Below are 25701 nucleotides of genomic sequence, written 5' to 3'. Positions count from 1 at the left end.
AAATGCTCTCTGCACGTCTGACAGATCAGTAACACTGAGCACTGCAATATTTCATATGCATGCCGTATTTATAATGGAACATATAGCTGTCCGTAAAGTGAAATAATGTAGTAATCGTTAGAGAAGCCATCCGGGGTTCTCCTGAACCCCCTTTGCAGGTCGCTCTGTCTAAATGATTACGTCACAGGCACAGGAATGGCGGCGTTGGCTGTAAGAGGAAGGAGCCCAAAGATCCTGAAACTTTATGTTTGACATCACATACAAGGATTAAAGCGTGGTTGTTTCAAAGAAACTCAATGTTGTGACCATACAGAGAAGTGAAAAGGGAAGCGCACTTTTGCTTGCAGTTACACATCACCGTGAAAAACGGGAGTTGGATTTTGCGGCTGACTTTGAGGCTAGTTTTCCTAGCCCCTGGCTAACAAGCTACTGCTAACTGGCTAACGTACCTTGCTAATATAACGTTACCAAAGCTGGAGGAAATATTTAACGACTATACCTGACCAGCGAGACGTTTGCAATCTAACGGTAACGTGAACCGAATGGTACAGATAAATAGAGTTATATAAATAGTTATTGTTGGTCATTAAGCCTCTCCATTGGTCTCCGAATGCTTGTATATACTGACAAAAAGGACATCTTTCCAATAGGTTAAGCTATCCGTACGACGCCTTTATTTGTCGCCCTTTTTCTGATAAACTAGCTAGCTGCGTCGGCTAGCTTGTATTGCTAGCAAGTTTAGCAAACGGGAGTTTGGAGCTAGCCGGCGGGCTTGCTGGTTAGGTCTGTATGCCACAATGGAAAGTTTAACCCTGAGTGATGTGGAGCAGAAGTATTACTCAGATTTGTTTATCTACTGTGACACGGACAACACCAAAAAAGTGGCTTCCAGTGGCAAAGTTCTTGACCTTTTTCGGGCGGCCCAGTTACCCAGTGATGTGGTTTTACAGGTAAGATATTAACTTGGCCATATTTCTGACTTACCTTGCCAGTTAGTTAACATACGCACCGACAATGTTTCGAGTAAGTTAACCAGTGTATTTCTCTTGTCATCCCCTGTATTTTAATTCCGAGTGGTATTTCGCCCTCCAGCAGAACGTTTGCATGTGTCGTTTTGCAGCTGACTTTGCCTACTCTATAACGTCAGAAAAAAACATAGCTAAATGGTTGCTGCTAAGTTTTAAGTTGGCTAATAAGTTTACTTGTGGTTTTTACTACTGCGTTTATTACAAACTGTAAGTTTCAATTGAGACTTGCATGGTAAGCCAGCCGGTGAATAAGTACATGATGGTTAACTTTGATTACTAGAAATGTAAGATGCTAAATCGTTGGGGTACAGGTTTGACAAACTAATTAGTGTCCAGCCCCAGTTAGGTAGGATGGAAAGCTAACCAGATGGCCACGCAACTGGAGGTGCTTAGCGTAGCGAGCTGGATATCTAACTTAGCTCGACAGCTAACTGCTCTGTACATTTAGGGTATGCCTTGTCTCCCCCAAATCAACTTTCCTTTGTACAGAATATTTCAGATGTTGTTTTAAACGCACGATACAACACGTAACAGATTATAGATTTTGTTTGCTACCTTTGTAGTTGTCCTAGATTGTTTAGCTTACTAACCAGATGTCCTAGCAATTTAGCAAACATGCCTTCACTCCAACAGCAATCCAGCTGTTGAATTGATAACTCAAAACATTATGCTTGAAATTCCATAATCAACAAAATCATGGATATTTTCTAATTAACAGCCCGAGACGTGGTTCATGTTTGCTGTCAGCAGACGCAACATTTTGTCTCGTGTGATTTTGTTAACCTTCTCTAGCCAGTAAGGATAGTTAGCTTGTTAGCAAATGTATGATACTTGGGAGCTGAGTCCAGCGGTGGACCTTCGCCGTCGACAAATTGGGGGTAGGAAAATACCAGGCGAACAGGGTTGTTTACCTCCTCAACCGTACCTGAAGGTGTTTAACAAATGTTTAACAATTTTTTGTTTGCTAATCTAGTGTTTTTCAAAATAGCTTAATATAGGATAATTGATATGACAGCCAAACAAAGCACTGATGAGTGAACGGCTGTTAATCAGTACAGGCCATAATCCACAGTAACTACACATTTCAAATTTGTGTGGCGAGTTAAGTGCGATACCATATGCTAAGTAGCCTAATATGACACTGTTCTTGAGCTGCACACGAAAAGAGAGAAACCAACCAATGAAAGAAGAAAAAATAAATTATAAATCGTATTTTTTTTTGTGTAGTTGTGTAATGAACCATGGTCCTTTTACAACTTCTGAATGTAAATGGGTATTTTTTAAGCAGAGGAATCAGTTTGTGCTGTTTGGAGCACATGTGATGCAAAGGGGTGTGTCTCTTTGTGTGTTGAATCAGCAATCGTTCTCTGGAAAGCATTTTGACTTATTACCAAACCCAAGACTATACACTGACCGCTTATATGTCTACATTTAAAAAACAGCTCTGCCCAATGCTTAGTTTAACTCAATTACGCAACTTTATAATGAATGATAACCATTTATCATAAAATAATCTGGAATGGCAAGACTGCCAGCAGCCCTATCTTTTATCCCCCTTCCATATGTATATCTGAAAATTATATTCTTTATTTACACTCTGGCATTTGCGCACGGAAGTGCAGATGGGGGCATGTTCCCCATCTTAACTGCAGTTGGTGAAAAGAAAATGAGCCTAGACTTCCCTGTGCAAATCCTACCAGTTCCTCCATTTCTGTATGATCTGTGAATACAAGTGAATGACATTACTTGAAATGAAGAATTTTGATATATTAGCCTCTCTGTGTTTCTCGCTCTCTGCCTAGCCCTTTCTGTCCCTCTCTAATAACAGCCACTCCTGTCCCATGTTTGTCATTATAACATCACATCTAGTCGTGCTCTGAACCATCATGCCTGTTTACTCCTTGCAGATCACAGAGCAGTGTGGTGCAACGCGTCTAGGGCACTTTGGAAGGAGTCAGTTCTACATTGCACTAAAGCTCATCGCTATAGCCCAGTCAGGACTGCCTTTGCGAGTGGAAAGCTTAAACACAGGTATGTGCTGAAGTTCATGCCGTGCACGGCCTCAACAAGCTTCACCTCCTTGCTCTGGCCGTGGTCAAATCCTACCTGCCCCCCAGCGTGGGGTGCTGTGCCATTGTACTTCCAGAAAGCCGGTGGTCGTGTTGCAAATGAAATGATTGTGCCAGCTGGTGGGATTACATAACCAACCACAACAGGATTAGGAGATAAACTGTATGCATCCTCATAGAACTGGATGCATTGTAGGCCATTCTGGGAACAAGGGGCTCATTAAACTATGGTCACTACAAAATTGTTGTGGGCACTTAACACTTAACTCAACCTGTCTGGGACTTCCTCTGTGTGCCCGATTGTTCTCACAGTAAGCTCTTCTTGCTCACTGGAAAATGCAATGCCTCCAGGAAGTTACCACTTAAGAGATAGTGGAGAAGAGCAAATCTGACGAATATACAAGGCGCTTTTCTATATGCTGGCAGTGGCAGGAAATACTGATAGTTCGGTAGGGTTGGAAAGAGTTTCTATTCTCTTACAAAGTCAACAGGAAATTGCAGACCAGGCCCTCGAGGGCTGATATTGTTGAAGCGGGATGAGTAGTTGCATCACATTGTTTTGAAATCATGTCTCAATGAAAGAGAGGAGAGATGACTTTAGAAAGCTTACTTGTCTGAACTGTGCAGTAGGAGATTGTCTTTCTTTCATGTGTCCACACTTCTCTTCAAGGCTAGTTTCAAAGAGACTTTTTCAGAGGTGGTCTGGTCCAGTTTTATGTACATGTAATCATAAAACAGACGTTTGCAATTGACATGACTCATGATCATTCTGCTCTCTAGCTCCAGGGATATGGGATATTGAATTTATGACCTTATTAATGCTAGTGTCATGCTGCGTACAGGCAGGTCATTTGCTGAATGTCTGGATATTTATCAATTCTGTAATGTGGTTCTTTGAGTGTGGTCTGTTTTGACTCATGCCTCATATGCCTCACTCCCATGGCGCCCATGTGGAAATAAGCTTTGTCATTTTGACCCTTCCTGCTCGTTTTGGATTCATCAGCAGTAATTGATAGAAACTGATCAGAAAATCAATCTGTTATTTGGGCAGTCACTGTCAGATAAATTGTGCCATCAAAAGCTCCACAAGTTTGTGCTTGTATCCTCATGCCAAGTTCTGTTCTTAGTCAAGGACTTGCCCTTGCCACGCTTTGTTATGGGCAAGAACGAGCAGGAGACCAGGCACATGGCCATGTACCCAGACTCCGAGAACCAGGGGCCTTACTCCGGAGTCTTCCCCAGACCCCCAGGTCGAGGCCAGGCCAAGAAACTCCCCCTGGCCCACGAGGTGATCCAGCCTGGGGTGCCTGCAGCAGATCCACAGGTTAGTATTGGTTGTGCTTTGTGCTCTATGTGTATGCGACAGTGTGTCTGTGTGTAGGTGGCACACAATAGCTATGTGTGTCAATGAGAAAAAGGGGACATTTGTGAATATATCGGCTTGAGTTTTTGGTTTGGCTGGACAGGGTGTGTAACAAAGATATTGTGCGCGCTACCGTAACAAAAGAGTATTTTTGTCATCTCACCAGTCAGCAGTTTCTCTTTCCTACAGCCTTTAACAGTCACCCTGTGTGTGTGTGTGTGTGTGTGTGTGTGTGTGTGTGTGTGTGTGTGTGTGTGTGTGTGTGTGTGTGTGTGTGTGTGTGTGTGTGTGTGTGTGTGTGTGTGTGTGTGTGTGTGTGTGTGTGTGTGTGTGTGTGTGTGTGTGTGTGTGTGTGTGTGTGTGACTGGTTCCACACACACGACTCTGCCCAGTGACGGTCTTCACCTCATGAGTTCAGCACATTAGCATTGATAGATTGAAGTGTGAGGAAGTTCCTGTCCACTTTCAAACATCAAAGTGAAGGGCCAGCACATTGTAGCCGATCTTGTCCGTGTGGCCATAGGCCTTTTGTTGCACTAAATGTTCTCTCCCTGGTCACATCTGAATTAACATGGGGAATTACAGCGACCCTTACTTGTGAAGCTGAAGGTACTCGGGTAATCAAGCACTCGTCTCTGTCCTGTCACAACCACGTAAACACACTTGATTTAAACTAACCAAGGACGTTGCTGAATTCAGTCTGGTTTGATTAAACAGATGCCAAAACATGCTGCTTTTAGGGAACTCCAACAGCTGATGTAGTAAATGCTTTTGTGTGTAGCCGTTTATAAATATCTAAATGACCTTCATTTGTCCCTTCTTGTCACTTCCTATCTTTCTCTTCCCTCTCCCAGCCCGACACCACATCTCCAGTGGTGTCCCCCCACCAGTCCCCACCGATGTCGCCCCAAGCCTGGAGGAAGCACAAGCGGCAGGCCAGCGGCGGAAATGTGGAGAGGCAGCCAGTGGTGGGCAACGCGTGGCCACACTTTAGAGAAGCACAATCAGGTAGGTGACCAGAATTCATCAAAGACGACACACTTGCACATCATTGTTAGTGGGCTATACTGTAAATCTAGTCTGAGAGAGGTAATAAGTAATGAATTACTTTAAAATGAATCAGCTATCAAATAAACAATGTATTTGTCTTTATTTCCTCCAATTGCTGGAAATATTAAGGATATTTACCACTCCCTTTTTTTACTTTATTTTCACCCTCTCTCTCTCCTGATGAAGGTCCCGTGGCTGGTGATGGTATGTGGTCCGGCCACTCCCCTCCTCCGGTTCAGGAATCCTGGGTCAGTTTCACAGATACCCCTCCCTCCAGCACACTTCCAACAATGCACCCCTCGCCTATCAAGGTAGTGCAGCATACGCTTCCGTGGACCTGTCCAGCTTTCTGGCTAGTCTCTTCACTCCTGCCTTCAGTCCTCCTGCCTTCCTCCATACGCTCTGGGCCCACGTTTCTCAGACCTGCTCCCAGGGGGGGGGGTGGGTGGACCCCCCCTCAGCACAGCATATTTTAAGTCTCTCCTCCATCTCGTTCTTCATCTATTGACCCATGCAGATATGAGAGAGCATTTGAAATAGTTCTCAGATGATTTGTGCGATGGCAGGGAGAGGCTTTAAACTAGGCTGCCGCACTTCCTCAGGTGCTGGATTGAGAAATGCAGCTCTAGACACGTCAAGGCATTAAGTAAGCTTAACATATCTGTAGTATGTAGATATTTACTCTAGGCCTAGATGTTGCCGGTCAGGTTCCACTGAAGCACGCGGTAGAGATGTCGGTGAGCTTGCTTGCTGTGGAATAGAACCCAGCCCAAGCCAGGCTCTGTGTCCCTCCAGAGCGTGGATTTGCGATGGTAGTTAAGCAGACATGCCACACAACACTACCCAGCCCCACTCCCACTGTTCAGTCAGATGTGCTCCATGATGTGTGTTTGTGGACATTTTCTTTTTCCTTCTTTTCTCTCAGCTGTGTCTGTTGCCTGTTTGGTGTGTGTCTCGTTGCATTTAATCTTTACTTAGATTTGACATCTTTTACCTTTTTAGTATGCACTCACTCACTTGTGATTTTAATATTCTTCCTAACTCATGACCTTTCGCCCTTTCTTACTCCAAGAAAGCCCTGTTGACCAATCACCTCCTTTGCCTTCCCCACCACTTCAGGAGAGCACAACAATTCGGACAGCGCCGTCCTCGGCTGCAACCAATGAGATCCAAAGACAAACCAGCGGCTATGACGACCCCTGGAAGATTACGGACGAACAGAGACAGTATTACATCAATCAGTTCAAGACCATCCAGCCAGACCTCACAGGGTTCATTCCCGGTAAGGCGAGAATCATCAAGCTATACATTTCTTAATGCCCCCCACCCCTGCTGTAGGACACATTTGTATAACTGCCTCTGGTTTTTGTTTTGGTAATGTAAACAGTGCTATATGTTTCTGACTTCTCTTTTAGGTTCTGCAGCTAAAGAGTTTTTCACAAAATCAAAGCTGCCTATTCTAGAATTGTCTCATATTTGGTGAGTGTTAAGTTCATGGTCCGTTTTTTTTTTTTTGTACTTCTCAATCAGCCTCCTGCAGTTGTCGTCTGATACACATGCCATTTAATAGTATAATAATCACGAATTGGCATACGTTTTTTTGTGCGTGTGTTCTTGTTTGCTTTTCTAATCGACTGCATCCTGGTTTTAGAATTAGGGATTAGGGCATAGTGTTTGTGAACAGGGCTGACGTTCTTACAGAAAAGCGCATGGTACTCTGGTTGATGGTGAGGTTAGCCTGTAGTTGGTGGTGGCCTTTTTGCCTTTCATTGTAAATTCAAGTGTTATTGTTCGTCCTCCAGGGAGTTGTCGGATTTCGATAAAGATGGTGCCCTGACACTGGACGAATTCTGTGCTGCGTTCCATCTGGTGGTTGCTCGGAAAAACGGTTACGACCTCCCCGAGAAGCTTCCAGAAAGTCTCATGCCAAAGCTCATCGACCTGGATGACTCAGCCGGTACAAAACTTTGTCTAGCTCAAGAGGCTGCCATTAAAGAAGTGTCAATATCAAGCCAATGTATCAGTTTTGTTGTCATATAGATTATTTTCACACCCATATTTATTCATGGCCATTTTGATTATTGCAACAGATAAATGGTTTCAGCATAGCACCTAATTTCAATAGGCACTTGTCAAGCATTCATTGTTTAAATTCAAAAATGCAAAATATCTGCTGTGTGTGTGTGTACCTTCATCTACCTCAGAAGTCACGGAAGCTGCTCATGATGTTGTATACTCCGGCTCACCTGTGGAGGTCACCCCCAACAAGTCCCCCTCCATGCCTTCCCTCAACCAGAACTGGCCAGACATCAACCAGAGCAACGAGGTTGGCCCCCTTCCCCCTCCACCCTTGTCCCTGCCAACATGCCAATGCATATGCTATCTCAATGGGAATGTCAATATGCTTTTATCACTTGTCAATATATGCAGCTCTGTAGGGGAAAAAGAGACCAACATAGTTTTTCAGAGAATTTGACTTGCTTCAGCCCCAGCTGGCATAGCCAAACGCAGCATCTTTTTGTCTTGGCCGCCCCACAAAGCACACGCTGTTGTTCGCCCAAAAAGCCTCTCAGGCGGATCGAAAAAACCCTGTCGTTCTGTTTGGAATGCAGTTGCTGCGTTGGTAAGAACAACAGAGTCAAAGAGTTGCATTGTTTGAGTGGAGTCGTGCCGATCTAGGCCCGCTATCAAAAGGCACTTTCCTGATCAGGTTTTTTAATATTCAGTCAGTCTATTTTCAAACATGCCCCATCATTGTGTTAGTTCAGTTTAGCAGGTTTTATGAACGAGAGACAAATCAGAAACACGGGTGGATTTTGAATTGGTTCTGTTTGCAGTTCGGGACAGTGTTAGACTCGTGTTAGAACAAAAAAAAGAGCTGTGTTACAATTCCAATGATAAGACATTTTTCCTGTAGTGTAGCCAAAGCTAATTCACTTTTCTGCAATAACATGCTTTCAGATGAAAACATTTAATCTTTTCTCAAAATAGACACCGCTCATTTTGGTATTTTCTTAAATACCTTTTATTAATTTTTTTTTGCTGCCAGCAACAGGGTTAATCTGTATGAATTGTTTCACAATATAAATCAAAGTGCGACACGCAGGAGTCGTATTGGCATGACAGACCTTAAAACGGCTCTTGCCCTGTCTCGCCTCAGTTAAAATTCTCTCAAGTGCTCCTACAAACAAAAAACTTTTAGAACATTTTGAAAGGTGTCCACCACCGTCACAGTTCAGCCTTGTTCTCTGTGTAAGGGAATGTGTCATGTTGTGTTCAACATTTGTTGGCAGTGTTAGAGTGTCTTCACACTGCTGGATAGAATTCTTCGCCTCTGGTGACAGGAATAGTGGTTTTGTTGTATTTGTTCCAATTGAAGTCAATCATGAAGGGAAAGGTGGAGGGTGAAGATTGATGCTATAACCCCACAGTGCTGACACTGTCTTCTCTGCTCTCTCTCTCTCTGTCTGTCTGTCTCTCTGTCTCTCCGCAGCAGTGGGAGACTTTTAGCGAGCGCTCGTCCAGCTCACAAACTCTGACCCAATTTGATTCTAACATTGCACCAGCTGACCCTGTAAGTCAATCACCTAGTAGTGCGTCTCTCTGGTGATTAATGATTTAATTAACCTCCACCCAGCCAGCTGCCTTTCTCCCTTCAACTTCTCTCCTCTGATCTGATCTCTCTCTCTCTCTCCTTTCTCTCTCTCTCTCTCTCTCTCTCTCTTTCTCACTCACACACACTCTCTCCCTCCGTTGCGCTTTCTCTCTTTCTTTCTTTCTTTCTTTCTCTCTCATACTCCTTCTCTCTCTCATTCTCTTGCTCTCTCTTGTTATCTCACTCTATATTCCTTTTCTTTCTTGGGAGAAAAAAAACTGCATGTTTTGATAGCCAGCCGTCGCCAAAACGGCATTACTGTAATTTTTTATTTTATTTATTTGTATGTTTTTGCTTGCCTAGCTTTTATGGATTATTCTGCCATGCTGTTCTCTCCCCTTTCAATTACATAACATAACTTAGAGGCCGACTGTGCAAGGGCCAACACCGATGTCAAGATCTCATTCCTTAGTATAGTTGACAACTGATATTTTGCCAATATTCATTTAGCATATTTGGCTGTTGCAACAACAATGTACTTTAGGTTATAGAAATAAAGAAAACATTATAAATAGCCCTATTTTAACTATGTATGCAAGTAAACCTGTTATACTTAACACAAGAGAGCATGAACACAAGAGTGCGCTTTTGGACAAATTTTAGCAACATTCATGTGAGGAGGCCAATAACGATATGCACTGTTAAGTGTCAAAGGTGGCCAATATGTCGATATACCAGCGGCAAAACTGTTGAGAGTAAAGAGTCATTCATTTAAAATGTGGTTATGTCAAAAGGCTTTGATCATACAAAAATCCTCTGTAGATGTCAAGAACATGCTAGATCTCATTGTCACTTAAGCAGACGAAAGGTAGGACGGCACTATTGGGGGCCTACAGTTATCATTAGGCCATTTTGTGTTGGGAGGCTTTTTCCTTAATGGTGTTTGGTTTTATTTCTCATGTAGCCAGTCCGAATATAGTTTTGCTGATATTATATACAGTTATCTTCAGTCTTCAAGTACAGACGTTAGTATTGTTACTTGTCTGATGGTGTGAGTCAAGCGGAGGAGTGATTGTTGTGTTGCCTCACAGGATACAGCCATAGTCCACCCCGTCCCCATCCGCATGACCCCCAGCAAGATCCACATGCAGGAGATGGAGCTCAAGAGAGCAGGAAGTGGTAAAGGATCCCTTCCCTTTCCTCATTTCTTCTAGAAAACCTGATTGCTCTGGCTGTTTTTCTTTCCTTCCTGTTGTGTAGCACATCTATCTCTTTCTTTTTATTGGTCCCCCTCTCTATCTGTCTCTCCCCATCCTACAGATTCTATGACTTTATACCTCCACATTAAAATATTTGAGTATGTTTGATAAATAGATAAGCATTTCCTGTTAGCGTTTTATGGCCCAATTGAAAGCTTACAAGGGACTTGTATCTTGCTTCGGAAGAACAGGAAATGGTTTGTCAGTAATTACAATTTTGTTCAGTGCCTCTTCAGTAGGCAATACATTCAAAACCTCTCATCCCCTCCTTTCAAGTGCTCTTAAATGCCTTCAAGTCAATTATTAAGTTATTTTTTGCAGTCTGTATCAGTAAGGAATTCTCTTAAATACAACTCTGAATTTAGGAATAAAACCTGCATACACATGTAGATGAATATATAACATCTACATTTCTAATAGTGGTAAACATTTGGATTTAAAATGAATAGTCATCTTGGTATGGTTGCTGGTTTTGTAAGACACCCCTGTTGTGCTCCTCTCAGACACGCATCCGACCAGCCCTCTCCTGGCCCAACCCCCTGAGCTCTCAGAGGAGAATAAACTACCAGCTTCTATTCAATTTCCTGGCAACACTGTAGGTAAGTGTCTGTCCCTCTCACTCAATTTATGGATTATAGTTACCGTGATCCTTGTCCTTTTAGTCATAAATCTCAATTATTGTTATGCGGGACAGTGTTTATATAAAATACTTTACAGTCTGAAGCATTTTCCACAAAAAACATTTTCCCTCCCCCAGGTGACGGCTATAGTAGTTCAGATTCATATACGTCAGACCAAGAACCAATGGCCAGTGTTGTAACGCGTCAGAGGTGGGTCCCATGTCTCTCTCAGACCAGCCAATACATGCAGAGCCTAAATCATATATTGATTGAATCATAAGTCTGAGTTGATTGTGGTGATGTGATGGAATATTTGTTATTGGGCTGCAGGTCTCATTCAGGTACATCTCCTGAGGGGCTGAAGGTCGTGGCCCCCCCTCCGCCTCCCCCCAGACCCCACGCCTCTCACTCCCGCTCCTCCTCACTAGACATGAACCGAAACTTCGCCGCCGTGACCTCAGGTGCTCCAGCAGCCTTGGTTTTGTAGTGTTGAATCGATATGTTTCTGTCTCGTTCTCATGGGATAACCTTAAAATCAAGAGGAAAATCTAAAAGTAATAACATAAGCACTCTATACTCTGCATGTAAACACATTTCCACACCCACACAGTGATGATATAGACCCTTTCGCCGTTGGTAAACAATGCTCAGCGTTCTAGGTTGCGCACGCATTCTGGGGGCAAAAGAAATGGCTTAAGTTCATACCTGCGTTCGCTTTATCCTAATGATCTCGGAAGTTACGTTAATAAATTGACATTAAGTTATGGAATCCAACTTCCCGATCCATATTCGATCACGGATTGGATAGTTGACCCATCAAAATGGACAGATATTTATACATACTTAATAGAAAAACCCAGTGTTTACACAAAAGATACATTACGATCATTCAAGTCACTCCATGCCTATAACTACGTTGTCTGCGGGCATGTCCACTCCAGGATATTAAGTACTGCGACCTCAATGGCGGTGCTGAGGTGCTACCAAGCCAATGACAAGGAACAAAGACAATAATGTATAAACCATGTGTTTTTATCAACAAACCCACCAACGCTACCGCTTCACGTTAAATTGCACATGCATGGCAGAGTAAGTCGACCTTATCATAAACATTTCATCGTCAAGGTTTACGTGTAGGAACTACATAACCAATTGCAACCAGGAGACACAACTGTAATGTTAGCGAATGAGGGGTGAGAAGCGCCCCCCCCCCCCCCCGCTAATATTTACTCTTTTAAGTCTCCTGTACGTCCAAGCCCAAACCTATTCTTGAGGTTTCAAACATTTTCCAGGCTATTTGGCATCTAACAATAAAAGCCTTGTAACTCTTATTTATGCTACAATACAACTTATATTTGTTATGATAGCCACATTTAGTATACTCGTTTTTGTCTTATACCATTTTTTTTATCTGACATTGCAGGCTATAGGGTCTTGTTGCAGCCATGCAGCAGCAGTGCTGTTAAAGATTGAGCTCTATGTTAGGATGGGGAGGACAGAGAGGGCATCTTGTACATCAGGAGCATGTAAAACAACACAAGCCTGCATACAGTGTGAAAAGCCAGACTATGGTAAAATGATTCACTGTGTCCAATGTGACAGCCACTTCCACTACGGCTGTGTGCAAATTTAAAGAAAGCAGTGAAAGAGGTAAAAAAGCATGAGCTTAAGACAAGGTTCAAATAGTTTTAATTTAATAAAGACAGTATAGCACATAGTCATTTATTTGTCTGAATATCATTTGTGGATTACATTTATCAGCAAACACAGTACATTTTATATCATTTGGAAACAACAGACTTGCAAAGATTTGTGAGGGCACCACACACATTCACTATATCATCTAGGAGGTCAACTTGTGACACTGGAATGACCGATTGTAAGATTTTAAAATTCTTCCACCGGCCAATAACTCTTTCTATGTGAATTCTTACAAGTGAAAGTTGTCTTGATGTGTCAACCTCATTAGCTGGTAGTTGTCTTTTTCCTTTGGTGAAATTTGGACTAAGCAGGGTGGCACCATACGCGGCAAGCTCTTCTCTAATTAAAAAGCCCCTATCAGCTAAAATGTCATCTGTAGGCTCCAAAATATCTAAAAATCCCATTGATTGGTAATCTGCTTGTCTGACACCCGGCCACCCAAACCTGGGGATAGAAAGGATATGGCCCCGGCGGGTGTAATGCCAACTAAATACTTAACTGTATTGTGGTGTTTATATGTAGACCATGTCTGGGCCTGGGCAGTCAAGTTACTAGGTCTGTCAATAAAAATCTCTGTGCACTTTTGGGCATGTTCTTTAAAACAGCAGTCTGACTTGGCCACTTTATAAGTGGTTTCAACACTTTAGCCATAGAAGGTAACCAGGTTCTCAAAATGCATGATATTGTGCTGTTCGATACTTTAAACCTAAATGCTATGTCAGTGTTAGTGAGACCCAATATAGTTTCATAAGCACAATCAGTAGGTGATCTCCCAGGGTACGTATTTCAGTAAACTTTTCTACATTGCCTTTTAGTTTTTTCAATAACCAGTCAAAGATTATAGTAGTTATTCCTGAGAGAAAAAGAAACTGTACACTGTTATTTCTGACTGAGTGGTAAGAATACTTGTTGTTCTGAAGCTCTTCTATTAGCTTCTTGTTTTCATCTTGGATTTCACCAAACTCTTGGTGCAGGCTCACATATTCAACCTGAATCTGTTCATACATGTGCCTCAGATTGTCATAATCTTTCTTTGGGCACATGGCATCCTCTTCCAATGGGGCTCATCTTCAACTGTAAGACATTAATGTGAAGACAGGAATTATAAGTTTTACTGACAACACAAACACAAATAATGAGTAGCACAAGTACATTTTACATGTTTGATTGAATTGAAAAGGGTGTTCTCACCAGGGCAAAGATCTGTAGTCAATAGGGAAGGTGATTTAACAGATCTCTCAGATAGCAGTTTATTCCTTTGAAAATCTGTAAGATTAGATTGCACATAATAGAGGTAACTACTGACTGCCATTTCTCTCAAAGCTTGCAATACAGAGCAGGCGATGTTACCTTGGATAGCTAGCTTTGATGCCATAAGTTAACATCATCTGCTCTAGGTTGCAGGCACTGTTGGCTGCTAACTTATCAAGAGCTAACACGCCTTACCTCTCCAATTTAGCTTCAGGTCTCTGGCGAAGGGACAATGTCGGGGCTTTCGTAGTTAATTGAGGCTTCTCCTAAGAGTAAATTAAGCACAGACTCAACCCCTCGATCATTGTATCATTGTATGAAATGAATAGATGAATGTACTATGAACTAGCTAACATTAACGGTTAGCTAACGTTAATGGTTAGATATCGTTAACGTTAAGTTAACCTAAAATTGCAAGGCTAATATAAGTTAGATATGGATAACATTAGCTATCTAGGGAGCTGTTTTGGCCAACTAAGTTATCTCAGATTTAACTAACACAATTTCAAGTCAGCTAACACAAAATTCACTTACCGGATTTAAAATGTGACCCACATATGTGTGCATTTTTAATGATGTCTTCAGTCCAGTCCACTCGTTTTATAGCTTGAAGCCACAATCTACGCCTGTTTGCATTAAACAGTCTTTTTCCCGAAGGAATGCGGTAGAAATTGAGAACTTTTTTTTTAGCTGACCTGTTTTGGCATCCCACAACACAACAAGATGGCATTTTTTTAACGAAGAAACCGAGACGAAGAAATCCTTAGCTTTATCTCTCCAAAATCCTCTTGCACTGTCACTAACTATGGCTAAAATTGCCGCTTTTTTGCCTCCATAATGTGTGCGCTTAAAGGCACCCAGTGCAACTTTCGAGGCTTAAAAATAAACATTCAATTTCTAGTCTTTTTTACACGTAGTAAGTTTCAATAACTCCATACCATTACATACCGACATTCAAGCAGCAAAGATGAGACGTCGTTGTGTGGTGAGAACTGATAGAAAATCGATAACAACAACAATCGCCGCCATTTTCTTTATTTTTTTTAACCTGCAATAAATAAAGCAGGCTTCCAGTCAATGGAAAAATGGCTTCTCCCCACCGGTGATTGTTGTTGTTTACGATTTTCTATCAGTTCTCACCACACAACGACTTCTCATCTTTGCTCCTTGAATGTCGATATGTAATGGTATGGCGTTATTGAAACTTACTACGTCTAAAAAATAGTAGAAATTGAATGTTTATTTTTCATTGAATGTTTACATAAAGTTGCACTGGGTGCCTTTAACGTTTATGACGTAGGTCATTAAAGGGTCTATTGAAGGGGCACGTTGGTAGTTGTTATGTAAGTAATGTGGGTAATGCGTTGCAGCAGGCCAGCAGCAGCCAGGTGTGGTGGCGTTCCCTCCAGCAGTGCCTCCCAGGCCGCAGCCCACGCAGGTACCACACCCACCCCACCGTCATCAACCCAAACACAGACATATCCCCCAGGCCCAGGGCTCAGCCTGCCCCAGCAATGGGCAACTACAACTCTCATCGAAACCACAACCACAGCCATAACTCAGCCAGATCATTCTGTCTATATTTCATAACCAGGGATTGTCTGGGAATTCCCTGCCCCTTCACTGCATTCCATTTGTTCAGTTGGTCTGGCCAACTCTCAACGGCGCTCCACTTCAGCCACCTGATTGGACAGTCCTTTAACCAATCAGACCAACGATACTATACAACGATACAACGATCGGTAATAAAGCAAACACATATTTTTTCTGTATGAATTGTTCCAGGGCAAGTTTCTGTTCTGTTTTCAAAGAAAACTTGCCTTATCGAAGTTTTGCGGTGCTTCGGCGGCCACCATGTCCAATGTTTAAAAACTCTCCGTGCAGTAGATTTTGTAACGTAGCCGTGGTAAGTTTAAATCCGCCAATGGCGCGCCAGGTAGCCAAAAGCCAGTTTGTGATTGGCTCCAAGGATTCTGTAAATCTTGAAATGAACGGGTATGCAAACTTGGCCAGACCCAGTTCTGAGGCAAAATCAATTTGGCCGGAAGAAGTGGGGCGGGACTTCCCAGACTAAACCAGGGATGGATTGTTAATAGAAAATGTTTGGAAACGAAACAACACATTATCCATTAAATTGAAAGTGGACTTTAATGATCAGGTATAATGGCCATTTGATGATGCCATTATTGGTGGTGAATTGCTTTTACAAATTAAGCTGTTTATCTCTCTCTCTCTCTCTCTCTCTCTCTCTCTCTCTCTCCCCCCCCCATGCAGCAGTTAATACTGGATGGCTTTGTTGGAATAGCTTTTCTGGATTTGCATTTGCTTATTTCTCTCCCTGTTTCCCCGTTCTGTGCCTTCAGGCTGCTGGTCCTCACAGTCATCGTCCAGTAGAGGGCGACAGTCTGCCGGCCCTCTGCAGCACGTCCCCCCAACAGATCCCCGAGCAGCCCAACTTTGCCGACTTCAGCCAGTTCCAGGCCTTCGCTGAACAGCCCACTGAGGACGCTGAGAAACACGCAGAAAACGCACAGGTAGGCCCAAATCCCATCTCGCATACAGAGGAACAAGGGGGACAGAGCTACACACACACACACACAACACAGTGACACACAGACACACACACACACACAACACAATTACAGTCAGCCACACACACCACCCACACGACCGTTACACACACACACATACAAGTGGATGAATACACACTGACATGATAGAGGTGTTTAATAGAACATGTCCAGCCAGGTCAAGTGGGGTCTGTGTCTTGAATTCCAAAGAGATTAAACTTTATCCCAGAAATTCTGTTGGACCGGATACGAACACACACACACACACACACACACACACACACACACACACACACACACACACACACACACACACACACACACACAAACAAACAAATATTCTGCTCTGCTTGTGAGCTCCATTTCATATTCTCACACACACACACACACACACACACACTTGGGACAAGTTCCAGAGTGCCTTCCATTCACTTTGACTGAATACATGACTTTTATTTGGTCACCGTTAAACAGATGCATCTACCCATACTGATAAAACAGTTAAGTCAAAGTATCACAGTAAAACTCATCTTATCTTAAATGTCCTCCTTACATTACCCCTGTTCACTCCATATAAAGATGTTGATTTTAAATAATATGGACACTCTTGCATGACCTCACAGGCTGGTGTTGCAAAACCATTGGACTGGGCTGGCTAGGAAAGTTCCTAAATGGCCCCACGCAGTGCCTTGCGCCCTCTTAGACAGAGAAGCCTTTGTGCCCAGAGCCGTATGAATTGGCACAAGCACTTCAGAGTGCCCTTTTGGTTTTAGCTGCATGCGTTAAACTAGTGCAGCAAAAGTCATCATTTTGGCATCGGCCTAGGGCAGACCAAGCCAAGTTTCACCAAAGTGGGTACAAGGATTTCTGAGCAACATAAATGTACGTGCTGTAGGCCATCAGAGTCTTTGTGCCGTCTGGAGGGAATTTAAACAAAATGAGTTCCCAACGGAAAGGAGCAGGTGTAGGCCCAGACCAGAAACAATGCAGACATTAGCCCCTTATACATTTGTCAATGTAAAGCTGTTACATCGCGTCTGCACCGATAGAAACTCGCGAACGTGTTACAATTGCCTCATGTATAAGGGGTCTAGATGTGAACTGTTCGTTTTTCCGCCGATCGTCTGAGCCTTTCGAGAGAGGTGGTTTACCACGATCATTCGGCTCAGAAAAGGGCGTGTCAAATCAGGCCGATGTGTCATGGGGGAGTCAGTGCGTGACTGGGGGAGACGGTGACAGGAGGCTAGAAAGTTAGAGGCTAGAAAGTTCTTGCCTGTTCTTGAAAGGAGACTGATCCAATAGGCTAGTAGGCCTACAATTTTTTATCAGTAATCAAACGCAATTTGGTGCACCATTTTAATATGGTAATATAGCCTACTGTTTTTTGCAAAATGAAAGAAAGCATATTTAGGAAACGCCACTGGAGCCTATTTATTCCGAAATTTCACCACATTGTAGGCTATATACTGTAACAACCCCAACACTTGCCTGCTTCCCTTGCAAATCAAAGTTTTCAGACTATTTTTCTTACCTTCTTTCTTAGCTGTTGATGTTACTGAACTAAAAGTTGAACTTGTTCTGAAAATCTCGCGCTGCCAATGCCCAATGTCACTTCTGAGTCAAATCACTCCATCTCTTTGAAATTCCTTATTCCACGAGTGGTAGGCTACAATGACTGGCTGTTTTAAAATATAACTAATAGCCTAACGAAACAAAATAACCCAGGCAGTTTCATCTTCGAGACGTTAAGGGTTCTTCCAATACTGACAGCTGACTCATAGCTTGCAGGTTTGCGGGAGACGCGACATTTGAGGGATCGTCACTTAATTAAAACCTTTTTTGCTTCCGTTAGTGTGTGTGTGTGTGTGTGTGTGTGTGTCCTAATGTAACCAAAATATACCTCTGCTGATATGCCTAACCTTCGTTCTATTTAGAATTTGTCTTAGCACTATGCAGGAATAAAATAGCATCTACAGTGTCAGGATTCAGGCGAGAGCGCCTGGCTTTTATAACGCGCCCTGCTGCACTGAAGGAGCGCTCACTCGCAGCACTTGTTGCTGGAACGCATATAATTCGTTTTGCAAGGTGCTGTAGTCGTGGGAACGACTGGCCTGGTTTGTCCCAAAAGGAAAGTAGATTTTCCTCTGCTGATCCCGCGTCTATATGGAAGTTTGTAGAGAGAATGCGAGGGAGTAAAATGCTCCGCACCGTTGCACCGTTGTCCCTCCCTGTATCTGCTCCAGCCGCACCATTTTACTTGCAATGTGAATCATTTAATTTAAATATGCTTATTGCCATTTGTTTCACCTTAATCATTTTCTACAAACATGATATGCTATGTATGGTGTAGAAGACTGAGACTCTATTCACTACTGCACAAAAACTAGACACATTTGCAAAACTAGACGTTTGCAATGAAGTAGGTAAAACAACTTTCGCCAATATCTCCGTAAGGGAGATGGGTTGTGTGCTCAAATTTCCTGGGATCAAAGAAGACGTTAGTATTCATGTGCAAACTAAAAATCACGTCTCAGGATTGCTGCGCATGCAAGTTATTTCGGGTGTCTCAACTGTAACTAATACCACTGTCAAATAATTATGAGTTCAGTAAAAGACGGAGCAAATACAGTTTTCTACCGTTGTTGAAACACATCCACGCGTAGGCTCGTTTTCTTTCCATCTGGGAGTGGTTATTCAAAGAAAATATTAAGAACTATATGCTGATAGAAAGAAGGGAACTTTAAGCCACTACACTGCCTGTGCACGTAGCAGATCCATGTTGATGTTGTTAGTAAACAAACCAGGTGGGAGCACATCTCCGTGGTCTTTGCGCATGCCCGAGGCAATGTAAACGCTTCACATTTTGCACATGTAAACACGTAATGACAAGAGCCGTTTCCCTTGAAAATTTTCACACCTACACGCGAATACGATACGATAAACTGTTCTGATCACATTGGCACATGTATTAGGGCCTATTGACTAGAGTGCTCAAGGAAAACAAATAGTTTGGACAGCAAAACAGTTCCACTATGGGCGCATTGGGCTAAGGCCGATGGATGCCTGCTAATTTGAGGCAATATAGTCACATACACACATACATAAAAATGTGGTAAAAAATGTTTTGATGATAAAAAATGTTGTAATAAAAAACGCTTATAATACTTTTACAAGATAATACCATTACCAAAGAATTGTTGGTATTACTCTGGGGGGGCACCATTTTGATCTGATGTTTTCTTACGGGATATTGTGGCGGTGTGATCTCACAGGTCTGTTTCCTATGCACAGGTGGAGAAAGCTGGAGAGGCAGCAGGTCCCTTGAGGACGTTGAAATCCGACGGGCAAAGTGAAGAAAGAGCCGCCGCTACTGTGAACTCTGTGAGTAGTGGCCGCCTCTGACAGTTCCCCTTGATTTACACTCTAACTCAGTGGTTCTCAACCGGGGGTCCGCGTACCCCTGGGGGTACGTGAAGGTAGTCCAGGGGGTACTTGAGATTTTTAAAAAGATATATTTAAAATAAGCCTCCATTCAAAAATCATTTAAAAATACTTATTATACGGCTCTTCAGAATGTTCCAAAATGTACGTTGATTTGTATGGGCCATATGTGGGTTAAATGTCTGCGTTCGCAGGTTTGTAATTCCTAGATATTAACTGCTGCGGAAAGTTTATCACCGCTGTCATTGGCAACGGGTTTTTTGCTTCTAATTCACCTTGCATATCATTCCGCAAGTAACGTAGTTAACGTAGTAAACGTAACGGAAGGTCATTGAAACTTGAAGTCAGAAGGTGGATTGCTCAGCATTTGCGTGCAGAACTATTTTTTCTTAGTGGAAATCACGAAATGGCAACAAACTCATTCAAAAGAGGTATTCTGGAGGAATGTCTTCTATCGTTTTGGCAAGTAACTGTATAATAAGCGCGATTTTTTTCCGCAAAAACATGGGAGCTGAACACACACAACTGCTGCTGCACACAGAAGTGCGTTGGCTCTCTCGAGGGAGAATACTCAAACGGCTGTTGGAATTACGATCTGAAGTACAGACCTTTCTGATTGAGCACAGATCCCCCAATGCCACACAGACTGGCTTGCAAATATGTGCTATCTGGCAGATATATTCAGCAAACTGAACGAACTGAATATGTCTGCAGGGAAAGGACATCAGCATTTTAAACCTGTATGACAAGGTGGGAGGCTTCCTGAAGAAAGCAGAGCTGTGGAGAAGAGCCTCTGCACAGGGGGATTTTACCTGCTTTGGTGCAGATGGATGATTTTCTCTCTAGTGGGAATGTGGACAGAGCTCCAGTCCAGTTGGTCATCGTGGGACATTAGACCAATTTGATTACATTTTTTAATTTTCAATTTCCTACTTTCCTGACATGGAGGAGAAATCTACACAGCTGGATTGGGTGAAAACCCCATTTCTCTTGTCCGAAACATGTGGAAGCTCTGTCACTAATCAGGAAACACTCATGGAAGTGTCATCTGACCGTGGACTCCAGATGAAGTTTGCCACATCCACACTCACACAGTTTTGGATGTGTGTGAAGCAGGAGCACCCTGACCTGGGAGAGAAAGCTTTGGAGCAGCTACTACTCTGTGTCTCCACATATTTATGTGAGGCCTCCTCCTCTGGAATGACTGTGATCAAAACAAAGCAGAGAAACAGACTGTGCCTGGAGAAGAGCTTGATCTCAGCAGTTGCCTCCTTGCCACCAAGACTGACAAAGATTTTCAGCGAAGCACAAGCACAAGTTTCTTACTAAAATGTAATTGCAAACGCACTCAGTTCAATACAACAATATTCAATGTTCAATCTTCAGTGCTGACAGTTTAATAAATCAGACAATGATGGCATAGCGCTGTGTATAAAAAAATTTTCAATCAAAAATGCTTTGCGCTGGTTAGGGGGTACTTGGCTGAAAAAATATTTCACAGGGGGTACAATACTGAAAAAAGGTTGAGAACCACTGCTCTAACTGATCTCTCCGGTAAAACCACAGAGGTTTTTGCCAGTCCAGTTGGCCCGTGCCTCGCCCCAGTCAACATTCAGTCTGTTTCCCAGAACCCAGTTTTGCCAAATGAAATGCCAAGTGTTGCAAAGCAAGCTGTTGCAAAGTATATTCAAAGAACATAGTAAGCATTTTGTTGTGTTTTATAGTCATCTGCTGTTTGGACATTAAATTCATGACCTCAGCATTATTGGTGCCTTGTATAAAATATAGCTGCCCTAATCACTGTGCCCATCTGTCCACATTTTTATGTCCCGTCTAAACGGCTTCAGTGACTAAAGATGTCAGATTCCTTAATAGCATAGGTTCTGGGGGAAGTGTGGCTCATTGTTTTTAAGGTTGTGACAACCAGAGAAAGGACAAGGAAAAACTATAGGGCAATGGAAAAGGTCATGAGCTCAGTTTCAAAAACTATCCCAGAAGAAGATTCACACAGTTGTTATAATACTATGTCTGGTACAGTGTGAAGATATATACACCATAATGATTTTGATCAGGACAGTGCATCACAATCTGAACAGCTGGAGCCATTTTAATGACCTAATAAAAAGCAGTAAGTTAATTTGCTTCTTTTGTCCTCTCAGGCCAAAGGAGCCAGCGGGCCCCTGGCCCCTCCGCCCAAGCCTGTGCGCCGGAGACTGAAGTCAGAGGACGAGTTGAGGCCTGAGGTGGAGGAGGCCCCCCCGAAGTCCAATGTCATCGCTGCTGTCCTCGCCACGCAGCCTTCCATTCCACGGTACGGCCCAGTGCCCCACACAACCAGTCCAAAACCGTGAGGGGTTCTCTGGCTAAGACATGCATGGACTGTCTAACCAACCATGGTTCTTTGTTGTTTTGCTAAGTGTTATTAAACCTGTAAAGGTACAAATAAACGTTTTAGTAAGTTGATTTGTTGAAAATCACTTTTAATGTTTTAACGAAATTGTCCACAACCTTGCCCCTCCCCACATTTGAGTTCCCCAGCATGGCGTTAGATTTCAGCGTGATCTTTTATCTGAAACGTTTAGGTCTTATCCAACTTGCCAGTATACAGATGAAAGGAAACCATTTTTACAAGGATTTACAAGGGTTGACTTTTGGGAGTATATGCCGTAGCCTTGCTGTTGCCTGCGCTCTGGCCAACGCTGCTGTTACGTCAGTGCACATGAACTGAGCTCATACTTCTGTTTCTGTCTCGGTTGCAGGTCTGTCGGTAAAGATAAAAAGGCCATTCAAGCTTCCATTAGAAGAAATAAGGAGACAAATACAGTCCTGGCCAGACTCAACAGTGAGCTTCAACAGCAGCTAAAGGTACAGCACCTCCTACCTTTCAGGCAAAAGAGGATACAACACAGCCAAGGGGAGGGTTTAATGGAGTGGAACCACTCATGTTTGTTGTAGCTAAGTTCATTCTACATAGTTTTCTATTTTAATTGATGTTGTATTTGTTTCATGTTTTATGGAATGATTTCTTATTTAAGAAGGACCCCAGGAAGAATAGCGGGGGTGTCTGCCCCAGCTAATGGGGATCCAATAAATAAACAAATAAACATTAGCAGGGGGGTCCCTTTGGGTGTTTGGGTTTTTAATGAAACTGATGTCATCACAAATGCTTGTTTTCTTGGCTTTGACCTTTTGTGCAGGACTTGCTGGAAGAGAGAATATCTTTGGAAGTTCAGCTGGAGCAGCTGAGACCATTTTCCCATTTGTAACCCGTTTGTTTTTCTGGAACAATCCACAAGAAGTGATGAAGGGTCAGACAGAACCTCCAGCAGGATGCACATGTTCACCCCCATCTCCGCTGTGTGTGTCTGTGTTTGTATGTGTGCGCGCGCGCGTGTGTGTGTGTGTGTGTGTATATGAAAAGACAAACACCTTACTCAGCATATACATCTATACAAAGACATATAGGTGTTGTGGTGTCGCGTGTGAACGACAAACATTGCATCTGGGAGAAAGCTAACGCATACAATCACCACGAGCATGGCATCTCAGGCGGCTTTTGAAGGGTAGGAATGTTACACATTTTGGCACTTTCATGAGACGAATATTCAATGCCACGACCCGTCATTGTGGTAGACGTCCATCCTCTCGGTGCCTGCACCACAGCCTAGAAGGCCTCCCTAAACGGCTTTTTGCTGGGTAGCTTGAGAGAGGGGCGAGAAAACTGTGATTTTTGTACCATGATTCCTTGGGGTACGTTGGGTTAGCAAGAGTGGAGCTGTGGCAAAGGTCTTGGGACTGAGCGATCTTGTGAGATCTTTTGACTGACCCAGGGTGAGGAAGGATAATCACAACTAATGGGGACTCACCTGGGTGGGGGTTCCGTTGTTTTTTTTTTTTTTATCTCTCTCATAAACGGGTTGAGTTTAACTTACAGGCATAGTCTAATGGGCTCAAATCGGATCAGCAGTTAGTAAGGGGTAATGGATACTAGTCTGATTTGGTTCAATTCTCTGACTGAGAGGAGAGGCTGTTGGGAGCCGAAGGCATGAGGCGGGAGACTGATTGTGGCAGGCCATCTTTCATTGTCTCACCGTCCTTCATACAGAGTCATTGACTTCAAAGGGGGCCGTGTTTCGCTTATGCGTGTGAGTTAGTGTGTGTGTGTTTATGTGTGAGTGTTCAAGAGGTAGCAATTAATGTGTACGGAATCCCACAACAGAACTCTGCTTCCGATAAATATATGTATTTTTTTTTTACCCCCCCAAGTACTATCTGTGATGTTACAAAGGGTGTAGCCCTCTTGTACAGTCCTTTACCTGATGTCCACCACTCTGACCCACTTCATCATCCTCCTCCCTCCATACCTGCTCATGGGAAACGCTGCCTTCTTTTGCATGGTACATTATCAGAGACTCAGCCCGTACCCAAAAAACAATGTGCCCCCCCCTGTGAACAGACAGTACCTGTAGTCAAAGTGGTGAGACCTGAAACGACTGAACGACTGCACTTTTTTTCTCCCTTTTGGCTTTTCAAGCTTTCACTTTTTTTCCTGTTCTGTTTTGTCTTTTTGTTTTTCACCCTAACATTATTTTTAACTGTCTATTGTTAATGCTCTTACCTAGTATTAAAAAAAAAAAAGCTCTTAAAAGCAAACGTAAAAAAAATAAATGGCAAACCACTTTATTTTGTACTTTATCTAACTAGTATGACATTTTGTGTTTCATAGATTTGTATTACTGTCCCCTTCTTTTTGTTTGTTCGTTTCTTTGAAGTGCCTGTTTATAATTTTGTTATTTTATTAATTTTTTCATTTGTTTCTTCGCCAGTCCTCAAAGCCTTACTCCTACGTTCAGGTGTTCACTTTATTCAAGAGGCAGGACTATTGTCTTGGCTGGCCATAGGTGTTAACATAAGCAAGAAAAGAAAAAAACACCCTGTCTCTACCTTTAACCAACTTCCCCTCCCTCCCCAATCCATTCCCTATGAACCACGGTGAGCCTTCTTCCCTGCTGTCTGGTCTGTTGTACTGTAATAAAGGGGCCTGTTGTATATTGTATATGATACACACCTTTTGATCTCATATGTAAATTTGCATTAATTGCTGACTAACAGCAACAAAAAATATTATATTTAATTGCTTATATTATGGCGGTGGGATCATAGATGTTTAACTGCATGGACCTATCTCTGCAGAATGAACTAGCAACTGTGTGATTTTTACACAAAATAAAAATGGCACAATATTTTAATGGCTGCTCTCTCTTCCTTTGTCATTAGTATAATCCTGATGCACAAGAGATGGAATTGTGCTTTGTGTCGATTCATCCCACTTGGAATGACATATTTCAGTGGAGTCGTCCACCAGACTTTATTAACTGACCCTTTGGCTGATGTTTGTTTTGTTCATTTATGTATAGATCTGTTTTAGTCCAGCAACAATTGTGTGTGTAGGAAAGAGCGTTACAAGTAAACTGTGCACAAGTAAGTATTTTGGCCATATCGTCTGTATTGCCTATTTTCCAACTCTAAGCTGTATAAGCATATCAGGTGATGTTTATCTGTGTAATGAGGGAGGGTGTGGCCTAAGGAAATTAACACCCTATATCAAGGTGAGCATAATTATTAGGCAGCTTCTTTTCCTCAGGCAAAATGGGCCAAAAAAGACATTTAACCTACTCTGAAGTTAAATAAAATTGTAAAAAGACTTTCAGAGGGATGCAGCACTCTTGAAATTGCTAAGATATTAGGGCGTGG

General features: G+C 42.7%; 1 protein-coding gene across 6 annotated transcripts; it reads left to right on the top strand.

Annotated features, from left to right (window-relative positions):
• The first annotated feature begins 204 nt into the window (after positions 1–204).
• Positions 205–25196, top strand: reps1 (RALBP1 associated Eps domain containing 1). 6 transcript variants are annotated; one of them, XM_080833018.1, is made up of 20 exons: positions 205–950; positions 2936–3059; positions 4225–4421; positions 5315–5468; positions 5697–5758; positions 6630–6792; positions 6926–6989; positions 7313–7467; positions 7715–7836; positions 9004–9084; positions 10197–10284; positions 10868–10963; positions 11122–11194; positions 11315–11445; positions 15307–15374; positions 16300–16470; positions 19798–19887; positions 22107–22258; positions 22707–22812; positions 23145–25196. In XM_080833018.1, exons 1-20 carry the CDS (start codon positions 798–800, stop codon positions 23211–23213), a joined length of 2319 nt encoding a protein of 772 aa, XP_080689144.1. In that variant the 5' UTR covers positions 205–797; the 3' UTR covers positions 23214–25196. The 6 variants fall into 6 exon arrangements, with proteins under 6 accessions (XP_080689144.1, XP_080689143.1, XP_080689142.1 ...); XM_080833017.1 differs by having other exon boundaries at positions 5697–5821; positions 7718–7836; XM_080833016.1 differs by having other exon boundaries at positions 5697–5821; positions 15310–15374.
• The last annotated feature ends 505 nt before the right edge of the window (positions 25197–25701 follow it).

Source organism: Sprattus sprattus (assembly GCF_963457725.1).
Source record: "Sprattus sprattus genome assembly, chromosome: 2".
NCBI classification, from domain to species: Eukaryota; Metazoa; Chordata; class Actinopteri; order Clupeiformes; family Clupeidae; genus Sprattus; species Sprattus sprattus.
The sequence above is the reverse complement of the archived record's forward strand: the minus strand, read 5'-3'. Positions and strand labels throughout refer to the sequence as shown.

Coding starts and splice junctions, on each gene's coding strand:
- reps1 (XM_080833015.1), top strand. CDS start 798: ATGGAAAGTTTAACCCTGAGTGATGTGGAGCAGAAGTATTACTCAGAT. Junction 4,422..5,314: donor TGCCTGCAGCAGATCCACAG/GTTAGTATTGGT, acceptor TCCCTCTCCCAG/CCCGACACCACATCTCCAGT. Junction 5,469..5,696: donor CTTTAGAGAAGCACAATCAG/GTAGGTGACCAG, acceptor CTCCTGATGAAG/GTCCCGTGGCTGGTGATGGT.